At 48.6% G+C, this 21,989-nt stretch overlaps 1 protein-coding gene across 2 annotated transcripts in view; it reads right to left on the bottom strand.

Moving 5' to 3' along the window:
- Window positions 1–21,989, bottom strand: part of SPOCK1 (SPARC (osteonectin), cwcv and kazal like domains proteoglycan 1) — a 480,272-nt gene that overhangs the window by 128,677 nt on the left and 329,606 nt on the right. For both annotated transcript variants that reach the window (XM_033096540.1, XM_033096538.1), the window contains one exon: window positions 1,761–1,887. In XM_033096540.1, coding sequence (XP_032952431.1) covers window positions 1,761–1,887 — 127 coding nt within the window. The remainder of the gene's footprint in view (window positions 1–1,760; window positions 1,888–21,989) is intronic.

Below are 21,989 nucleotides of genomic sequence, written 5' to 3' on the forward strand. Positions count from 1 at the left end.
GGAAAGAGGAAGGGGGCAGAGGGCTACTGGGCAGAGTTGGGCCAGGGCTACTTAGCTAGGATGTACCGGTCATGTCCTTGGGCCGAGAAGCTGTAATTCACAAGGCGGGTTGAGAAGTAAGGCTTACTGACTGGCTGTGAAGAAGAGCCAACTTTTTTATCTCCACTGTAAGTTTCCCCAGCACCTGGCCCAGAGCCTGGCATACAAGGAGGGCTCAAATGGTACTTGTTAAAGAACAAAGAAACTAATCCAGCAGGAATTATGATATTGAGGTCCTAAAGCAGATTACATGGGTCTGGATACAGCTAGACATATGTTCTGACTGCCTGTTTTGTTAAATAGATTACCTTTGGTTAGGAAAATGGGAAAATCTGAGGATAAAACTCTACTTTCAGGGAATGAAAATATGTGACCCGTGCAACATAGACTCAGTAGGAAAGCACGGCCCGCCTCAAAATACCTCGAATAAGCCTCTGAGAGGAGCAGGCCGGGAGAGTGCTCCCAGGCCTGTGGAATCTACCAGGTGTAAGGGACAGGATGGTGACAGGGTCAGAGAACAGAAGCTGTCAGCTATGTGCAGGGGGGCAGGGACAGAAAGGGGACCCAGCAGAACGGCCTGAGTTCTGGAGCCCGAGAACCACATGGCAGTGTGACTAGAAGTGACCGGGCTGTCACTTCTCTTTAGCCCCAGATTCCATTCTGCGAATGACTCTTGTGTGGGAAAATGGGGGGTGAGACGAGAGTGGTGAGACTGGAGCCGGAGGAGACGAGAGCGTCCGAGCCCCGCTTCTCGCCCCCGCCTCTGTCTTACAGAAAACTGGAGACACACACTGACTCCTTCCCACCGAGCGCAGCGTCAGGCACCAAAGAGGGTGCTGATTTACATTTGTTGAACCCAAGGACAAATAAGCAAACTCATGTCAATTCTGTGGATTCCCTTTCTTTGATTCATTATGCCAGTGAGACGTACCCATTTCCATACCCGTACAGATACCTTATCCTGAGAAGCATGTTTGAAGTTCCAAGAATGAATTATCATTTCCTTTCTCCTTTCTTCACCCTGATGACCCCTGCCTCCCTGCTCATAGATCCTATTACCACAGCCCAGAGGAAACGCCCCGCCTCCGTGAAACTTCCCGGTCCTTCCAATAAGTAGGCCCACTTGATCCCTACTGTCCTTTTCTATGAAACCATATTCTTTTCATAGGTTTGAGTGACAACGACCAGTCACCATACTTGCCCCCACCCCCTTCCCACACTGGGCTGTAAACCCCTGAGACCCATCCCCTGAGGAGGGCACCGTGGCCCAGGTAGCCCCGGAGCCTGGTGCCGTGCTGGATGAGTTCCACATGCACAGCAAATGCTGCTGGAATGCATGCTAACATCCATCCCTTCCTTTCACCGGCCACACCACCGTAGGGCAGCTTCCTGGGCCTCCCTCGCAGGTTTGCACCGCAACCGCCGAGCTGTATGACTCGCACCTTTGGAACAGCTTGCTACCTCACCTTCTCCAGGAAGGTCCCCTAGATTAACTTCAGGATCACACACCACTCTCAGAGTCACCCACTCCCCTCAGCCCTTGCCCACTCCAGAACACAGGAGGCAATATTGTCATCTCAGTTGTCTCTTTGGTGGGAAGGTCTGTTCATGTGGCAGCTTCGAGGGCAAGGGCCAGAGCCCACTGAGAGTGGTCACTGAAACTTGTCACAACAAGCAGGCAGTAAGTATTTTTGATGACAGGAAAGACAAAGGTGACTGACCTTGGATGTATAGGTGTGGCCATCGGAGCCGCAGACCATGGCCGACTGTGCCATGGGGCAGGGCTTGCACTTGACCAGATTCGAAGGTCCAAGCCAGTGTTTGTGGGCCACGTTCCCCTTCTTTTGCCTGAGGATGAAAAAAGAGGAGATAACAGTTCACTAAAGCTCCCATCCTCGTGGGTCTCTTCTCCACGTTACCTGGACAAGGGCCAAATAAATGAAAGGGCTGGTCAGACAGCCAGCACCCCCATTCATTCTGACTCACTGAGCAGCGGCAGGAGACGGTTCTGAAAGCCTAGGTTCAGCCCACCAGGTGGACGAGGGAAGCCATGTGGCCATTACAAATGTTGTAACACATCCCTTACTGACATGAAAAGAACTCCACAATGCATTAAAAGTACGACAAAGGAGTGTGGCTCCATCCGCTTACCCAGCCCCCATGCAGGGCGGGGCACACCCCAGGTGCCCAGAAATAGCGCCCACAGCCTCAGACTCCCCCGGGGCGGACCAGGAGCCTCCTGAATGGGATGACACACAGACAACTCAGCGAGCATCTTAGATAGAAACGCAACTCCAAACACAACCAAATGACTTTATCACAGCTGTGGAAAACGATCTCTGGATAATTTTAAAGCAATTTCAGTCCAGCTTCCAATTTGCCATCTGATAGAAGCTCTGGGGTGATGTCACTTTCAACTGCTAAAGTAATCAGAATTCTACTCTTTCATTCCAGCTCCAGTTCCTCCCATCTTAACCTTTGTCATAATGATAAATGGTGCTATTAGGATGGCTTATGTCCATGGAAGGAACCCCATCCCCATATCACAAACCACTGAAAGAAAGGCCTGCAGTTACTGCCACCCTTTCTCCCCGAGTCGAAGCTGCTCTCTCAGCAAACCACTGAGTATGACTCTCACGGCCGTGGGGCTGCGTTCCCCATAGAGGACAAGTGTCTCTGGACTGCCCATCAATCAGGCGATTAATGTGACTTTGGAGTGTTTTGCATGGGCAGTCCTGCATGGTGGTTAACGTTTGGGCCCTGGAATCAGAAAACACAGGTTCAAGTCTCAGCTCTGCCACTTACTCACCGTGTGATCTTGGCAGGATTGTTAAGTAATTCAGTTTCCACATCTGTAAAGTAGGGAAACAGAATCTACTTCAAGCGGATCGTATGAGGATTGAATGAGCTGAGGTGGGTAAAGTACTCAGTATAATCCCTGGAAAACCGGAAGCAATAAAAATGGTAGGTGTTGTTATAATTATTATTTGCCTCAAAAGATGGGGGTATAGAGGATGAAATTACCACTGCCATAGAAATGTGACTTACTTTGAAGGCCTTAGGTTTGTTGGCATTTAATTCCTCAGAAGAATGCATGGGGCTACAAGGAGGAAATCTTTTCTCCCAGGTGTGGAATGGATATCCATCTCCTCAGGAATTATGGTTTGGTGTCTCAGGTAACCCACCTCTTCCAAATGAAGAAAAATGACAGAAAGAGCACCCACCATTTTGGTTCTTATCCTACCTCCAATCCGCCCTAGTGATTTGGGGGGTGGCAGGCGGAAAGAAGAGGAAGGAAAGTTTGGAGAATTAGCTTTGAAGTTTACGTCCAGGAGGAAGATCATGTACCCACAGCCCACCTCTTGGGCCGACTGGGGATGCTGGCATGGACGGGTCACAGGGCTTAGCCTGCCTGACCAACGCACCAGAAAAGGTAGTCCTACAAGGGCCCCCTGAGATCACCTGACACAGCTTTCTCATTTTCTCACCAGTGGGGGAAACTGAAGCCCAAATTGGGGAAGAGCCTTGCTGGAAGTCATGAAGACGACTGGTGGCGAGCCCTGTGATGACACACCCCCACTGCAGCACGTGCAGGGATGGATTTCTCTTCTTCAGCCCATCTCAGTCCCACCTAGATGACTAGCTAGGAAATTCTTTTGGGTCACCTACATGTTTGTCACTGGGGGTCCTCTCTCCAATAACTCCCTGCTTCCATAGCAGCTACTCACCTTGTCCTGGCCTCTCTGTCTGGAATAAAAACATCTATTATTTGCAGTTCTAAATCATATGGATAGGAGGTTTCCTATTATCCTTTGTCGAACACACTTTACACTTTCAAGGTTTGTTTTGGAAAAAATGGGTGGTGGGTGATGGGACTCCACGCAGCAGACAAGCAGGCTGTCAGCACGGGGTTAATCTTCGAGGACATGATTCCGTCAGCAGAACACCACACATTTATCATCATTCGCACAGCAGATTGTCTGACACTGACAATGAATCAGAAAGTACAGGCAGAAGTTGTGTCTAGCAGCCCCTCTCACGGGTCAGTCCCTAGCGTGCATGCCCACAGCTGAAGCAATTCTTGTTCTGAGTTCCCAGAAAGGGGTTATAAAGTCCAAAGAGTGGGCTGTTTTGCCGAAGCAGACATAACCATGTGCAATGATGCCCCGGAGGAAAGAAGCCTGAAGGAGCTTAGCCAAAGGCAGAGAACGGAGAAATGAACACGGAGCCAACCACTTGGAGACAAGGTGGAATCAGCTTTTAATCACCAGTAATTGACAGGTCATCCCTATCGCTGGACCCGAACTTCACCATTGGATTCAGTTCATTAGGGGAGGCAAAGAGGCGAGGCTGGCCAGTGTGTGCTAGAAAGCCCGGTGCATATCATGGACGCTCAATATATCTCTGTTGGGTGAGTCTCTGTGTGCTCAGCACCACAGCATTGGTTCCTGAGCGGTTAAGTCACAAAATCACAGACGGTCATAACCAGAAAATACCTTAAAACAAATCTAGTCCAACAACTTTAATCTATAAATCAGGAATCAGAGACACAGACGGGAAATGACTTGCCCAGTGTCACGCGAGAAATATGGCGAAGTTTTTTCATATATATTGATCAGACTGAAAATGATTACGCAGCTGTGGGACCATTTTAGTTCCCTGTTTTGACATTTGCATTTTTATTATCAGGACTCAGTTTTATAAATAAAGCCCCTCTGAAACCTTATCCCTAGTTCTATACCTCCAGAGGTGCAAGCTCCCGTATCCAATGTCAACGTCAGGTGGTCATGGATTATGCCCAGGGGGAATTACATTTGACCCCTCCTAGGGTGCCTTGGGGACCAGAAGTACAAAGGCCAAGCCATTCTGAATCTTCCCAATTCTAATAAAACAAGCACACCTATTATATTTGAGCACACTCAGGTGTTCCTTACCTCAGTAGGACCCTAGTGGAAACAATAGCCAAACCTGTGGTCTCTGTCCAGAGGCCAAGTTATGCCAAGTTATGTCCAAGTATATCTGAGCCCAAAGAGCATAACTTCCTGATTATTATGTGTATATTTCAATCTCCACAATTCAGTGCAAACCATAAAAAATAACCAACCCAGTCGAGGCAAGGGACTGAACTTTCTGACTGTAAGATATTTCACTTCTTGAGTCAATGAAGAGTGAAATCCGATAAAGGTATCTTGATGGGATTGCTATTCCCAATGTCACAGACATTCATCAACTGGGGTGACACAAGCAATTTAGTCTGGGAGGCAGGTTCTACCATCCTTTCCATTGGCCACAAAGTCCAAACTCTACCCCAGCCTGGCCAGTGCTGGGGGCAGCCATACCTCCTACCCTACTGACAGCACGACACAGAAAATCCCAACCTACAAGCCCTCAAGATGGAAGGAAGACAGACATAGCAGATCACTAGCATTTCTTATTCTCTTTGGCTCAACTGCTTATTCTCAATCTTCCTTTCTTAAGTCTATCAAAATAACAGCATTTATGGTTTTGAAGCAAAGTGATGATTCTTAAGTACAAATCTGATGATGTGACTACCATGATTCAAATCTCATCTTCTCCCCACCTCCTAGGGCATAGTTTAAATTCCTAGTTTTGGTATTAAACTGACTGAGCCTACCTTCACCAGGTTACTGTCTGCCTTGCTTCTCTCCCCAACACACACACACACACACACACACACACACACACGCGTGCACACATGCACATGCACACACATGCACATGCACACACACGCGTGCACGCATACACATACACTGACCACCACCATCACATATTTTTGCTCCAACCACCTTTGCTGCTTCCCCCAGCCCGCCAAGGATCTTTGTATCTCTGTGTCATCATGTGGGTTTTTCCTCCGACTGACACAATTTCATTCCTACCTACATTTCTCCCCACTATCCTCCACTCCTCTCTGCCTCATGAGTCTGTCTTTAAGGCCCAGCTCAAAAATCCCCTCCCCCAGGACGTCTCCCGTGGCCTCTCCACAGGCAGTCCGGCTGCACTCCCATTCCACCATGGTCCTGTGATGGCTTCTGGTCAGGCTCCCTGACTAGTCTTCAAACAAGCACCTTGATTCAGCTTGACCAAAAGTTAAGAGGCTACTATTATTCCAATGGGACATGGGATATACCCGGGTTAAAATCCTTGGAGCCCATCCTGGACACCTTCCTTTCCCGCCCTTATCACCTCCGCCCATCACTCAGTCCTGTTGATTTTATCTCCAGCCAGCCACATCAGCTAGTTACACATCTCTTACATTTGCTATGCAAATTCAAATCTATATGACTTGGCAAATGTTTACTGTCCGCATAACAAATGCCTGTCCCTTGTTCAAGCTTCAGATCAATTGCCTTCTATGAAATCTTTCCTGACCCCGTGAGCCCTAGACACTAGAAACTATGACATTAGTTTGTTCAGACACCTTGTTCAGACCCAACTGTGGCATTCGCTGCAGCAGAAAGCAGTTCTTTTATGTCTGTCGTCCTCAATATTCTCAAGCATAGCAATGGGGTCTTAACTGTTTCCCGTGCTCCTGGTCCTTGGAAACAAGAGTGACCCTCAAGAGACATGGGTTTGTTTGCTCAGTGAAATAAGTGAATTTACTCATTTGGACCTTTAGAATTTTTTCCCTCTATTTCTGGAAATTATTAGCACTAACTTGAGGACAAAAATGGCACATTATTTTAAGCAAGAAGAATTCAACAGGTTCTTGTTTCCAGAAATCCTAATTCAGACTTCAAACAACAACTAGCCAAAGTTCCTAAAGACGACTGAGAAATGGGTGGAGGGAGCTCTCCTGTGCAGCTGAGGGCTGCAGGGTCCCCACACTTCAGAAGTCAGGCTGCCTCCAAAGCCGAGGGACAGCCTCTGATGTCATGGTTCCAAACTGGCAACACGTAGTAATGTTTAGGATTCAGGATTGAGAAGTCAGAATTCCCAGGAATCCTCAAAAATTGCTGAAACGATAAGCTTTTCCGTTTTCTTCACAACACTTTATTTATGTGTTTGTTAACAAATAGGAACTACTAAGTTTAGTAGTATTTCTTCAGAAATGTAGCCTAGAGTGAAAAGTCAAACACTGGAAATTGTTGCAAACCTTACTGGGTAGGTAGTACTTAAATAAGGTGACATTTGGATTTTCTAGCATGTTCACAGTACTGCCCAGAACCACATGTTGGTATTGTCAATTTAAAAATTTATTTTGTTCTAACATTGTTCTCTGGAATACCAGGCCCAGGATTCCGATAAAGTATGCTATGCAAATAAATGTATGAATATTCATTTTATTTACAAGAGCAACTCACCGTTGGAAGCAGACTGGACTGGAAACAGGTGCTTCTAAGATGGTCGCAGCAACAAGCAAGACTGACCAGACCATGACGGCTGATCCCAGATGTCCCTGTCCTAGTTCCTGGACATGTCCACGGTGACTTTCAAGACCACACATCAGTGTTTCCTGCTCTCGCTTCCTGGACCATGCCCGGCCGCTCCTCCCTCAGATGGCTCTATCTTCACCAACTAAAGCAAGTCCCATATCCTGCCTCTTCCCTACTTGATACCGAGAGTCTTTGATGACCTCAGTTGTGACCCAGGCTTTCACTGAACTACGGGCAGAGCAGGGCTACATTCAGGGCCCAGTGCAAAACCGTTGCAGGACAGAGACGTCCTGAGTCATCTTTTCAGCAGCAAATACATCTGCAGGTGTAAATGTCCTGGCATTAATCCCACAGGATGAAATTTAACAATCTGTGTCAAAAATATTGTCAGGATGCAATGGGGTTGGGGGCTGCTAAGAGTACATAGAGAACTGTGCACTTTTTTTCTTTCCGTTATGGAAGAGGGGGCTTTCATTTTATACAACACACTGTGCGTTCTACCGTGTGTCTACCTTTAGACAGAAAGGTTTTACTGTGCATCTGACTGTCTGGTGAAAGAGTAAAGCAATTGCAGATAATGAATAATAGCAGCCACACTCCAGCTGTTTTGTGTGGCCACTCCCTGCCAGCCTCAGTGCCCTAAACATCTCCCCGAGTCCTCAGACACAATGACCCTCTGATGGCACATGCCATTCCTACCCTCACTGACAGGAAGAACCCAGACATACGTAACCAGTCCATCCTGCCTTTGTTCTCACATCAGATCTCGAAGGCAGACCCGCCAGCTCAGAGACATGAAGAACCCACTGGAGAAGAACCCTTTCCAGGATTCACAGTGTTTGTCTGCTGACAGCCAGCATTATATGCATTTTATTTTCCTGTTAATATCAAACTGCCCATTCAAAAACAAGATTAAATTTGTTTGGAAAATCAGAAGTAATTGCTTCTAAAACAAGGATGGAAGATATTCAGATAGCTGACAGGGTGGCTCTTTTGAACCAGAGACAAACTAATGAATGTTAATTGAAATGAAAAACATGTTAACCATTGGAATAATCTGTCATGTAAAATGACGCTATAATTCCTCTGTTGTTAGGGTTATTTGAGTCGCTATACTGAGTCATAAAATTACACAGGAAGGGTATAATGGCCTTTGTCATTTACAAAAGCTGCTTTGATGAGGGACACAGGCCCATGACTCCCCTTCCTTTTCCAAATGTAGAAGGTCCCAGACATGAGATCCTGTCGGAAGACAGTCCAATTTTCCTAATAAACAGATGTTTCTGAGAGAGCTATAGAACTGTAGAAAGAGAGCGCATCCTCTCAGGAGTGTCCCACGTGTCTGGGCACTCCGCTGCTACAAGACACGCTGTCCAGAGCAGCTCGAAATTTAAAAGGACAAATACAGAATAAGGATAAGAGCAGCTAAATTTTGATTGAGAACTTCACTATTCTGCTGACACTGTTTCTATTAATACCAGCAATAACGACCACGTTTTGAGCTCTTACAATGTTCCAGGCACTGTTTTAAGCTCTTTACACTAATTGTCTTATTGACTCCTCCCGACAGCCCCAAGAGAGGGAAAAGCATGGCAGAACTTGGGAAGGTGTGGGGGGGGGGTGAGTCGGGGGGACTGCGTGAGCAAAGCAGACTGGTGGGGATGGGAGGACCCACACGCACAAGGTGGGCCCCAGTCATCAGAGTGGAGCCCCCACAGATCCACTGATACAAGCTGGCATATGAACCACAGGAAAGCCAGCACCTTTGTGCGGCTTCATCCCACCTGACTTGACCCAGGTAAGGAGCGTGAGGCTCACGATGTGTTCCGGGTCAAGGCTCAAACACATGAGCAGAGACACACAGGCCCAGAATAAGCAGGGAGCCATCACGCATGCTTCTCAAGCATCACCGAGCCCGGTTTCTGAAGCACCTTCAAACCCAGAGGAAAAGTACATATTTTTACAAGTTTTGGAGCAGAATCAGGGCCCCCAAAAAGATATGTACCTGGTCCAGATCCAACTAAAAGCATGAACACCTCTCTGGGGGGGTGTGAATATCACCCTCTGGACTTCGGTTCATTTCAACGCGAGTCTCCTAAGCTGTGTAATTTGGGGCAGCAGCTACTTTGCACAGATCTGAAGATTCAATAGCTGGAGGAGAGGTTTCCAGAAACACTGTATGTGCGTGTGTAAGTGAACTGAAAATGAATAAGAAGGCACACACCTGACACGGAAGACGCCCTGAGTGAGGCAGGGCTGGGCTATGAGAAAGGGAACTTCCACTTTGTGACTGTACATCTCTATCATTTGTCTCTCTTATAACCATGTATTGCTGATCTAATTTATTCAAAGTCTAAAAAAGAAGTGCATTTTCAGAACTTTTAAAGAGATGCATGTCGCCAGCCCCACACCTGTCTGCTGGCCCCCACCCCCCATTTCTCCAGTAGTATATAAAGAAACCAAAGTGATTGGAAGAAAAAAAAGGCCTCCCAGGTATAGGAAGGAGGGCTGAAAAAAAAAAAGGGAGGTCACCTAGATCAAAGCTCCTTGACCAGTCCTCAAAGGTTTCCATGAAGACCAACCAATCAGAACTAAATTTCCATATTACTCTATTTTGAGGGTCTGTTTAAGCAAAGCTATCAAAACTGAAGATATGAAATCATCCAAATGTGGTCAGGATTCTAGAGATAATCTTTACTTGTCCAACAAACACTGATAAGCACCTATGATACATCAGGAATTGGGCGAAGAATTCCAAGAGCGTGCTAGCAGTGCAGTAAACGTACTTCCTATAACATACATTACATGCAATGATTATTGCTATGCATAATGATCATATTACCCTGAGTGGCTGAATTTATTCCGAGTAGGTGTTCCCTAAACTGTTTTTTTTTTTTTTTTTAATTTTTATTCACATCTTGAGACACTAGAGAGTCTCACAGACTGCTAACTTATTCAAGAAAATCCCTACAGGACAAGAAACTTGCTGTTAATTTCAGGACTCCTCCAAACCATCCTCCATTTTAAGAGTACCACGCAATTTGCATGGCCAGTGGGCAAACGACAAGAAGAAAAGGAACTTGCCAGGTCATACCCCCAGATCTCTGGTGTTACACACATTTCTGGACATGAATCCAGGTTTCCGTGTACTTGAAATGAAATACGTATGTTCAGAGATCCTAGTCAAACCCCCTTCTCGCCTCCACTCACAAGGCCCTGAGTGTTCCCTGACCAGATCACGGAGATTAGCAAGCTGATGTGATTATGCAAATTCCACTGACTGGTGGGAGACTGCAGCCGGCAGTCACCTTCCATTAAGAGAGTGACAGAGCATGGCCAGTGGCACCAAAGGGCTCTGTGAGGCAGAGACTGATGGGGTTTTAATTCGAAGTTCAACTTGCCGAATGAGCACAGCCACGGGGACCGACAGGCAAAAACAGTTTGCACATGTGTATGTACACAGGTACACACCCCCCAACTAGCACTCTGCTTCGTTAGGGAAAAGTGCCAAGCCAGCAATGCCATAGCAAGCTATTAGGGAAATGTAAGTGAACAGCTGAGCTTTCTTTATTCCCTTAGAATCGTGGATAGCAGTACACTCTGTTTTAAACATCCATTTCTTCCTAAAAGGTGGGGGGAGGGGGACAGACTGTTACTATTACCCACTGACCCTCGGCAGCCCCGTTTGATTTCCTGCTTCATCCTCCTGTGTTCACTGGCCCAAGAAAGAAAAGTCCCTTTCTAGCCCTGAGACCTTAGGGGAAATTTCTAGCAATGGACATGCTAATTGGGAAAAAAAAAAAAAATCAAATGAAAAGCAAGCAGGCCCAACACCAAGAGTTTCCTCTGGCCTCCCTCCCGGAGCATTCATGATTCTGCCTCTTCACAGGAGGGGCCGGAGAACTGAGGGTTTTGCTAACACAGCTTCTGGTTAATTGTGTGTAAGCTCAGGTGTGCACACAAAGGTGTGTGCAAGCTCAGGCAGCTCCACCACGGGCTCTGCTGCTATAATCTTAGAACACATGTGCTTGCATTCCGGGAGAGGGGGATTAATTATTGTGAGATGTGTATATGAGAGGAAAAAAAAAGACTTGTATTTGTTTTCTAGTCACCAGCAGCAAAGCACCCCATTCCGGGAGAGCTGTACACCATCTACCTTAGGAAGAACAAGTCAGCAAAACAAAGAGGGTAGACAGCATCAGGGTCACTGCTGTTTCCAGTGCCGGCCCAGGGACAGGCAGGAAGCTGACAGAGACGTGGCATTCAGAGATCCAGCTGCCCACCAACACGCACACACCCTCAACACTGGCCATTCACCCAGAGCGCCGCGGAAGGCAGGGACAGCCACCCCAGCATCCCAGCTCTTCCCCTGCTCTGACAGCTTTCCTCACAGTCGGTGTCGGAGGAGAGAAGCTGGAGCCCTGACAAGCTCCTGCCCGCCTCTGTGGGCTTCACTAGTGGGGAATTTTCTGGACAAGTGGCCAAGAACTAAGGCTGACTCCATGCCCCTTGTGCTTTCTCCAACACTGATCTTCTCCTGCCAGTATCCTCCCGCCCTTTCCCACGGGCCAGCTCCAATGCCACCGTCTCATGGACAGACAAAATGTGCAAGAATACGTTGCCGCAGGGCATAGTAACCCAGCGTGTCCCAGTACCACTCCACAGCAGAACCTGGACCACGGTGTAGACGTTACCGACAGAAAACCTTCTGACTCAATGTAAGGAAGAAGCTTGCACAGGGAGTGAGAGCTGGCCAAAGACGAGGCTCTAACTCAGAGGTCAGGAGGGAGGCTCCCAGTATCGTAAGAGCTCAAGCTGAGGTCACCCCGAGGAAGGGGGTTCTGCAGCAGGCACACTGTGATCAGTGTAAGCATTCTTCTCTGCATAAACAGTGAAGGGACTGCTTCCATTTCTTTAATAGTGTCATCAAGGGCACTGAACATGCTTGTTCGTAAATCGTTAAGTGACTGTCTGTGTACTTCCATGAGGTAGAGTTTCCAAAATGGAGTCGGGGGTCAATGAGGCCAACATGCCCACCAGAAACGTACCAGCTTGCACTTCCATCAACAGCATCTTCAGGGAGTTATCCATTCCCCGCCCCTTCACTCTGTAGATACCTACCAGGTACTGCTCTGAGGGCTGCTGTGAAGCCAAGAGTCTGGAGACACCACCAAAGGTCCAGAAGTCATCAACAGAGCCATTAAGAGCAACAAGCCAACTTGGCCTCATACACAAGGTGAGAAAAACTGGCACACGGAGACACTGCTGCAATTGGAGAGTGGGTAGATTATCAGGAAATCCAGTGTCACCCCAGCACGTCCCAACCTGTTTGCAGGCCTCCTGTGGGAACACACAGGGGAGACAGCAGCGGCTGTGGGCCCAAGCCCGTCCCCGGACATCGGCAGCTCATCACTCAGCACCTCTGCACCGGGCTTCTCCCCAGGGCAGAGAAGACGAGCTGGTAAGAATGCTGCCTGCTGCCTCCCCAGGCTTCCTCCTAGCTGAGCGGGCAATGTGGGCTGCAGGCAGTCCTGTCCTGTGCTGTTCGGAAGGGCAGGAAGGGTCAGTCCCAGGGTTCCAAGGGACAGAGGAGTCAGACATCAGACAGAAGCGATCTGGAGGCTGCAAGCCTCCTGGATGAAGCAGGATGGATGGATGTGGGCCAGTGCCAGAGGAGCGTCGGGAAGGAGCAGAGAGCCAGGCAGGCTCTGCTCGTGACTGCCAGCAGAGCAGGTGCCCAGTGTGTGTCCCTTTCCTTTTTCCTTCCTGAAGGCAGATTCAAAGGCCATTCTGCAGCAGTCGGAACCACACAGACCTCCAGCTTTGAGAAACTCAAGGGGTCCATGAGACAGATGACACCTTCTCACCAGTAAGTCCAAGCCTGTGGCCCCAGACAGCGAAACTTTAGAACTGTCCAGTCATTCAGCACAGAGAAAGGGTGGGCAAAGGGACAAGGCCCCAAACAAGCCGTCTACTGGGGTGGGGCAGGGTGCAGAGTCTGCAGCATGCTGACCTATCCTAAGAACTACTCTAAGGGACACTTCCACACCAGACTGACACGTTTCTCCCCATTTCCCTGTGGAATCTCACAGGCACTGCCGGAGTATTTTCTGAGTGTCCAGGAATGTGGTAAGTTCTAGGCAGCAAACAGAAGGAAACGAGATGCACCTCTGCCCTCGTGACAGAAGCAAACCTGGAGCACTGCTTTGCCACTTGGCTGGCCCATCAGAACTCCCAGTTAAGTACACCAGCCTGGACCTGCGTCTCCAGCTCCTTTCTCGACTGAACTGATTCTTCCATCCATTAATACGTTGTGAACCCCTACATGGCGCCACGACCGGAGATTTACCCTCCAGAGGGAACCTGGACATTTTAAGTAAGTGGATAAGCATAACACCGAGGGCAGTGCACACTCAGCCAGTGGAGGACTTACGAATCATGACAACTGACACCACCCAGATCAATAAACACAGCAGGGAGCTCATAGAGGTCTCGGTGGGGCTGGCCAGGATTGCTCCCCCATTTAACTGTCCCCTTGGAAACAAGCAGCTCACAAGGGACACTAACTTTATTGAGCATCTACTATGTGCCAGCACTATCCTTAACACAATGCCTCAGTGTAGGTTTTAAAGTCATCACTTGATAAAGACATGGATATTCAGTATAGGGAAGTGTCTCGAGGGCAGAGAGGCTCTTACACAGAAGATGGGCGTCAGGGCAGCCTTGCTCTGGTCCCCTGCCTCTGCCCCATAAGGCTCTGCAGTACTGAGCAAGTCACAATGCGCCCAAGCCAGAGTGTCCTCACATGCGCTCAAACCACTAGTGAACGTTGCCCCTTCTCTGCCTCTCACCCAACTGCAGCTGCAAATGCTTGCCCTCCTCTTGGAACTTTATCTTGTGGGACTTCTTATTTCTTAGCTTAGGTTATACGCATTTGGGTCCCTAAACCGGTCTATTAGGCTGTAAGCTTCAGTGAAGAGATCTTCCTGCTCTTCACGTGAGCATGTGCAACACACACATAAAAACACACGCACAGGCACACGCACACGCACACCCGGGGCCCTACAGCTTCTCTCACACAGCACATTATCTGGTTTAAAGAACGATTATTCAAGAAAACTCAGTCCATCCTAAGCCACACGATTCTGTCACTTTCCTGCTTAAAGCCACACAAGATGTCCCTTCACAACTGCCCACGGCCTTCAAGGCTCTGCAGGACCTGGCCCTGCCCCTCCTCTGCAGCCTGGCGCAGCTATGCGTCATGTCACGGTGTCCCCGCAGCACACGCTTCTCCTCTCACTTCCTTGGGTGGTACCAAGGCCCTTCCCCTCCCTGACTCCAGGCCTTTGCAGAGGATGTGCCCTCCTCTGAGAATCCTTCTCCCTACTCTCTGCCTGCCTGGCACCTCCCCTCCTGACCTCCCAGCCTAAAGGGATTCTCCCTTACGGTCCCTTGCTTTTACCCTACCTAGTGCGCATCACAATTTATTATACACTTAATTTCTTCTGATCTGTCTTTTCCGATAAACTTTCATCTCCACAAGGGTAGACCACGTCCATTCATCACAGAACTCAAAATACACAGTAGTGTCTGGCAAACGAAAGGCACCATAAATATTTGTGAAGGAAAGAAATTTTCAGACTCCGACTGAGTGGAGTCTGAATTAATGACCTTTACCCCATCATCACTGGTAGATGTGAGGCGTCATTTTCTAAGAGCCAGTCCTGCCAGAATGATGACAGGAGGGACCCAAGACCTAAAGGCCTTCACCTCCATCATGGGATTCAGAGTTGGGCTCCCCTGACATCTGCCAGGAGGAGGAGCCTAGTTGCAGGCCGGAGGGGAGCCCTGCCCCTTTGTGTTTCATTGGGAATTCCTCAGAACCATGGGCGGTTTGAGCCACGACGCCCTCCCTCCAGTCAGGGAAATGGGAAGCTAGACGTGCAGTTCAGGGGCAGCGTGCACAGCAGCACCTCCAGCTGTGGCAGGATCATGGATGAGGCAGGCCAGAGAAGGGGCGTTCCACTCCTCGGTAACAAGCCACATCCCTTCCAGCGCGTGCCCATGAAAAACATCATTTAAGAGAGTGCCTTGGAAAGGTCTCCAAACTAATTAACTTTCATCTCTCCTGTCCTTCTGTGCATGGAGGACCTCACCCTCTGCCCACTCTCTCCGCGAGGAACATTAAAGGCAGGACATTAGCTTGAGAACATGCTATTTAAAATGAAAGTACTTCTAAAGATAGCCTTGGATGCCCATCTAAATCACCCTGAGTTCATTTTCTGGCCCCAGGACCCGCATGGTCCGTGCCCGAAACGGGCCCTATGGTGGCGCCCGATACTCATAAAGAATGTCTTTCACAGTTCACTGGTTGAATTAATCTGATATAAAACGTCTGAACTGAAAATCTGTGAGTTGGGATTTTAATGAGTTTAGGCAAGGCGACAACGAAGGCCACCGGAGATTTATAAGTAACAAAGGTGAAGGAAAGAGGTTTCAGAAAATTAAAACAGAAGTTAGTGAAAGTGGGAAAATTCAATCTGACCACTTTGGGAGGGGTCACGCAGGCCTTGGACTCCTGGACTCCTGGCTGCTGTAAAATGGGCACCCTAACATCCTTAGTGGGCTGGGGGGCCGGGTGGGGGGGTGTCTGTTACCCAGCGTTTAGGGCCGGACGTGCTGATGTAGTGAGTCACACCTGCGTGCTACCCGGCCAGCCCCGAGCCCTGGGGGAGAGCGTACGCAGGGAACACCTGTTCAGAACTGGCACACCCACCTCACCCTCCGATTTCTAACCGACTTAAATCTGAAGCCTGGCATATCTGACGCCTGCAGTATGCAACGCTGTACATCCCTTCGTGTCCAAGGACACCGATAAACAGAACAACGGCAGCCCTGTCACTGCGGGCACAACCACAGAGCAAGTGGGTGAGCAGAGGCATGCGGTGCAGTCCCTCCCAGCCCCACAGACACTTGGACTTTCTTACTCTCCAACAACTTGGTATCTGGGCACATGCACATTCTGGACGTTCCACCATAAAACAACTCAATCTCCTATAGCTACAACGCAGCTCAAGAAAAGAACTTGATCCAACGCTTTGAGGCCCATTGGAAATAGGAATCGCCCCCTGTGGTGGAAGGACTTCTCTAGCAGGGCAGCCTGGGACGGGGAGGTGACAGGCTGGTGGGCGGTGCTGGAGCCGGCTCTGGTGGGCAGAGGCTGAGGTCCTTTGGAGCCACACCCAGACACCACCCCGCCAGGCAGAAGGCCATTAGACTTACGGAGAGACCCCATCTGGTTAAAGAAAAAAAAAAAGGGGGAAACAAGGCAGGGCAAGGGCAACACATGGGTCTGGTAAATTTTACTGGCTGTCAGGACTTTGGTATATTTTTTAATGCATTTTTAAAACTTGCCTAGTGAATTTGCCTTACAGTATAAGACCTGCCTCTCACTCAATCCCCCTGCTCCAAAGGGACTAAAAATCCCACCCAATTATTCACATCTCCATTATGAATGGCTTTCTACTCTCTGCTGCTCCTGTCATCAAGATCATCTAATCAATACCCTCAGTTCCAGAAAAAACAAAGGAACAGAGAAGGGAAACGGCTTGTGTGAGTTAAGAAATCTTACTCAAGGAAGGCCCCAGTAGCAGCTGGGTCCTTACCGGCAGAAGCATACAGTCCTTCTACTGTTGGGGAATAAAAAAGAAAGAAGGCAAGAAAGAGAAAAAGAAAAAGAAAAAAGCTGCAGTTTAAAGTAATTAAATATCTCTGTTTGAGTGACTTGTGGTTTGAAGGGTTAAATAAAAAAAAAAAAAAAAACTACAAAGGGGAAAAATGAACCCAGAAGAATGCTTTTGGCACAGAAAGGAGGAAGTACGCTTACTATTCATTTGTCGATCACTCTGTAACGAGCAGGAGTTGGGGAGAAGGGCTCAGGCCCGTGTGTAGCAGTGGCGCCTCTGGGCCAGGAGCAGATGGGCTGGTGGCTGGCAGGCGTCAGCACTGCAGGGAAAATTGAACTCGCCAGTGAGAGCTCAAACCCAAGACTGCAGCAGGGGAGGCTGCCTGGCATTGCTCCATTCTGGTTCCAACTCTGCCCCTTACTGTTCCTCTGCAATCACGGGGGTCATTATAAAAACTCAGGAGTCCCATCTGAAAACTGGGGATCGTAATACTGACCTAACTGACTGCTGGGAAAAGGCAGCAAGACCCCTTCTGCCATGTGTGCCCAACATGGTAGGGGGCTAGTAAGTGGCACCTCTTGAACCAACTACTCTCCCTTGTTATTCACAGTGCCCAGTGGCAGGTGTTTGCAAAACAGACCACAGTGGTGATTTTTTTCTGTTTATAAAGATGACTGAGTGAAAAGTGGGCCCAACCCCAAAACTCAGCGTTGTTAATTCCACAAACAGCCGAGAAATAGCACCAAGCTCTCATCCACACCCTACCCAGACCCAGATGAGGATCCCCCAAATTTAAAACAGAACACAAGGCAATGCCTGGGCCCCTTGGAGAAAGGGTGTGAGCTGCATAAATATGAAATTGTACTAGGAGATGTGGGCACACTCTGGTAAGTGCCAATGCCTTGAGTTGTGAAACACCAGAAAGCCATCCTACGCATCAGTCACCTTCCAAGTGTCCATGTGTCTTCCAACCCGAGACAGATACGCGTATGTATAATCAACCCGCTCAAAGCCCGTATAGCAGGAGGCAGTGCTTTGTTGTAAAACAAAACTGAGATGAAATAACCATCATCCTTTCAAATATCCTCTGAGAGTTTGGTATTTGAGGCACATTCTGTGATGTACTTCTCTCTGACCTCAAACACTTTGATTCTTTTTTTTTTCCAATTCCCATAAAAGACAGAAAGCGCTCACATTGGTCTACTACACCACGAGCCTTCAGTGAATCTGAATTCTTTGCTGGTGCAGAGAATGCGTTGTTATTCCAGATAATTAGGAAGTAGAGATAAAGGGCCATTACGTTAGAGGCCTAGCCCATTGAACGGTAGGCTCCTTATTTAAAACCAGATTAGTTTCCACTGCTCCCAGAAGGTTTGCAAGGGTGCACTCAGATATTGAAAGTCCCATTCTGACATCCTTTCCTCCCATTCACAATACACTTGCAGAATTTGAGAATATGGCTTGTCTGGAAGGCTTACAACAAATGCTTCAATTTTCCATTCTCCAAATAAAAATCAATGACAACAGAGAGGTAAAATCAATGTTCAGCGCTCTGTAGGGAGAAACCCAGCCCCACCCCCCACCGTCTCTTACCCACCACGAACAATAAATCAGAACTAGCCGTCCTGACTGGCAGCCAATCCCTGAGAGAGGAGCCCTCTGCAGGTTGTATGACTGCCCATCCCTTTATCCCTTCAGAAGGTATTTTCTTTAAGAAGATCCCAGAATATTCTTAAAACCTAAGGCAGGAAGAACAACACATTGCTATGTTAAACACTTTCTTCCCCAAACAAACTCATTTGCCAGTGGGATTTTTGGCATCTAAGACCAGAGTTTGACTTAACCGTTTTCCTAAGGATCCGTTTTCCGTTAGCAAGCCTCAGAGAATTCTCAGGCATTTCATTCACTTGCTCCCCACAGAAAACCAATGATTGGCTTCCTGTCACCGCAGATCAGCTTGCATTTTTTAGAAGTTTTTCTAAATGCAAATCATAGAGCATATACTCTTTGGTTTTCATTTGGTCTCTCTTCTTTCACTCAGTATACTTATTATGAAATTCATCCATACTGTTGCATGTACCGATATCTTATTTCTTTTTATTGCTGAGTAGTATTCCATTATAAGGAGTGTACCACAGTTTATCCATTCATCTGATGATGGACATTGGGGTTGTTTACAGCTTTTTGCTATTGCAAATAAAGCAGCTATGAACATTCAGGAATCTTTGTAGGGACATACACTTTCATTGCACGTTCTAAATACAAATCTTTTGTGGGACATATGTTTTGCAAATACTGTCTCCCAGTGGGGCTTGTCTTTTTATTTTCATAGCAGTGTCTTTTGAAGATCAATTTTTTAATTTTCATGAAATCCATTTGTTGATGTTCTCTTGTGGGGGGGGGACATTTATAGTTCATGGGGTTTTTTTTGTTTGTTTGTTTGTTTGTTTTTAATTTAATTTTATTTTTAGTTCATGTTTTTTTATGTCCTGTTTAAGAAGTCTTTATCAAACCCAAGGTTGCTACTATTGCTTCCTTCTGAAAGTTTTGTAGTCCTAGCTCTTATATTTAGGTCTATGATTCATTTCAAGTTACTTTTGCAGAGTATAGTACACTGTGGGGACAGAGCCCCAAAAAGCAGTTTCCAGGCTCTCGGCCTCACATAGAAGGTGCTGGCTCAGGTAGTAAATGGCCATCGACTGATCAAATGGCCAGCAGCTGTGGCTAGTTGGCCGTCAGCTGTAACCAGTGAGCCATTAGCCATGAATATAACTGCCGTGGCTAGGCTAGGAGAAGAGGCTAGCAGAGAAGAAAAGGAGAAAAAAGGGGGAGCTAGCAAGAAGATGGTGGCTGAGTCTGCAAGCGGCACAGCGGCGGGTTGAGAATTGTGTGGCTCCTGGTTCCTGTTTCTCCAACCCAGCCGCCAGTGAGAGTATAGTGGTATGACTCCCCTACCTATGGCTCCGTGGGTGTTCCTTTTTGGCCTCACCATGTCCTGCGTTCTTGTGTGGGGGGCGGGACCGGAGACCCCGCCGGACGCCCCGCATGACACTTGGCGTAGTCGGCAGGATCCCCTGCACTACACATGGCGCAGCGAGCAGGGTACGGTGTCGGCCAAAGCTCTCCGAAGGGCGGTGGAGCAGTTTGTGCCTATGAACACTCAGTTGCAGGAAGACCAGGAGGAGCAGCTGCCTGAGAGCTGGACCCCCGTGGAGGGGTGGGAAGACATCCAGGGTTCCCCAACCAGCAGAGGCCGGAGAAAGCGAAGGTTGTTGCGGCCCTGTGAGCTGGGAAGTGCTTGCTGAGGCAGCCCGGATGCAGGACTTGTAGTCCCAGGAGAAAAGGCTTGCTGAGTCCTTTGGGAGTTGAGGGTGAGGTCAAGGTCATCCCTCACCCCCAGGACAGCCCTGGCAAATGACTATGGACTATGGGGAATTGCCTTCCATCCCTAATTTAATGGACCACTTGACTGTTTGGGAACATACCACCATGTAGTGGAACTGGGGGATGTTTGCTATTGTGTCTTGACTGGCCACCATTGAGAATATGTAAGCACCTTGACTGTGAGAGGCCCTGGCTGTGTCCAGGAAGCCGGGCTGTGCCCAGAGAGAGTGGCGGTGCCCTGAGAGGCCCTGGCTGTGTCCAGGAAGCCGGGCTGTGCCCAGAGAGAGTGGCGGTGCCCTGAGAGGCCCTGGCTGTGTCCAGGAAGCCGGGCTGTGCCCAGAGAGAGAGTGGCGGTGCCCTGAGAGGCCCTGGCTGTGTCCAGGAAGCCGGGCTGTGCCGAGAGAGAGAGTGGCGGTGCCCTGAGAGGCCCTCGTGTGCCCGGGTAGACTAGTGGTACCCTAAGAAGTCCAGGAAGTCTGGCTGTGCCCAGGAGTACTGGTGGTGCCCTGAGAAACCCTGGCTGTGCCCGGGGAGACTAGTGGTACCCTAAGAAGTCCAGGAAGTCTGGCTGTGCCCAGGAGTACTGGTGGTGCCCTGAGAAACCCTGGCTGTGCCCGGGGAGACTAGTGGTACCCTAAGAAGTCCAGGAAGTCTGGCTGTGCCCAGAAGTACTGGTGGTGCCCTGAGAAACCCTGGCTGTGACCAGAGAGCTTGGCTGTGTCCAGGAAATAGCATTCACCTCCAGGTTCCTCGCACAGGGCCCCTCGCGGAAGACGCTTGTCGCGTAGATTGTGAGGCGAGAGCCTGTAGGGGTGGAGTGTGGGGACAGAGCCCCAAAAAGCAGTTTCCAGGCTCTCGGCCTCACATAGAAGGTGCTGGCTCAGGTAGTAAATGGCCATCGACTGATCAAATGGCCAGCAGCTGTGGCTAGTTGGCCGTCAGCTGTAACCAGTGAGCCATTAGCCATGAATATAACTGCCGTGGCTAGGCTAGGAGAAGAGGCTAGCAGAGAAGAAAAGGAGAAAAAAGGGGGAGCTAGCAAGAAGATGGTGGCTGAGTCTGCAAGCGGCACAGCGGCGGGTTGAGAATTGTGTGGCTCCTGGTTCCTGTTTCTCCAACCCAGCCGCCAGTGAGAGTATAGTGGTATGACTCCCCTACCTATGGCTCCGTGGGTGTTCCTTTTTGGCCTCACCATGTCCTGCGTTCTTGTGTGGGGGGCGGGACCGGAGACCCCGCCGGACGCCCCGCATGACATACACAGTCATTAAAATTTATATATATAAAGGGCTTGTAGGATCATAAAAAGACTCATTTATCAATATTAACTAAAGAGAGCCCAATATGAATTTTTATATACAGTATTGGCACCACTTGATAATCAAGTTTTGACAAAAACAAACCAATGAACAAAACCTATGACTAGAAAAAAGAATGGAAGGAAGTATGCTGGGATGTTTTCATTCCTGTTTTTAGATTATACGACCAT

This window comes from Rhinolophus ferrumequinum, chromosome 24 (genome assembly GCF_004115265.2).
Source record: "Rhinolophus ferrumequinum isolate MPI-CBG mRhiFer1 chromosome 24, mRhiFer1_v1.p, whole genome shotgun sequence".
Classification (NCBI taxonomy): Eukaryota; Metazoa; Chordata; class Mammalia; order Chiroptera; family Rhinolophidae; genus Rhinolophus; species Rhinolophus ferrumequinum.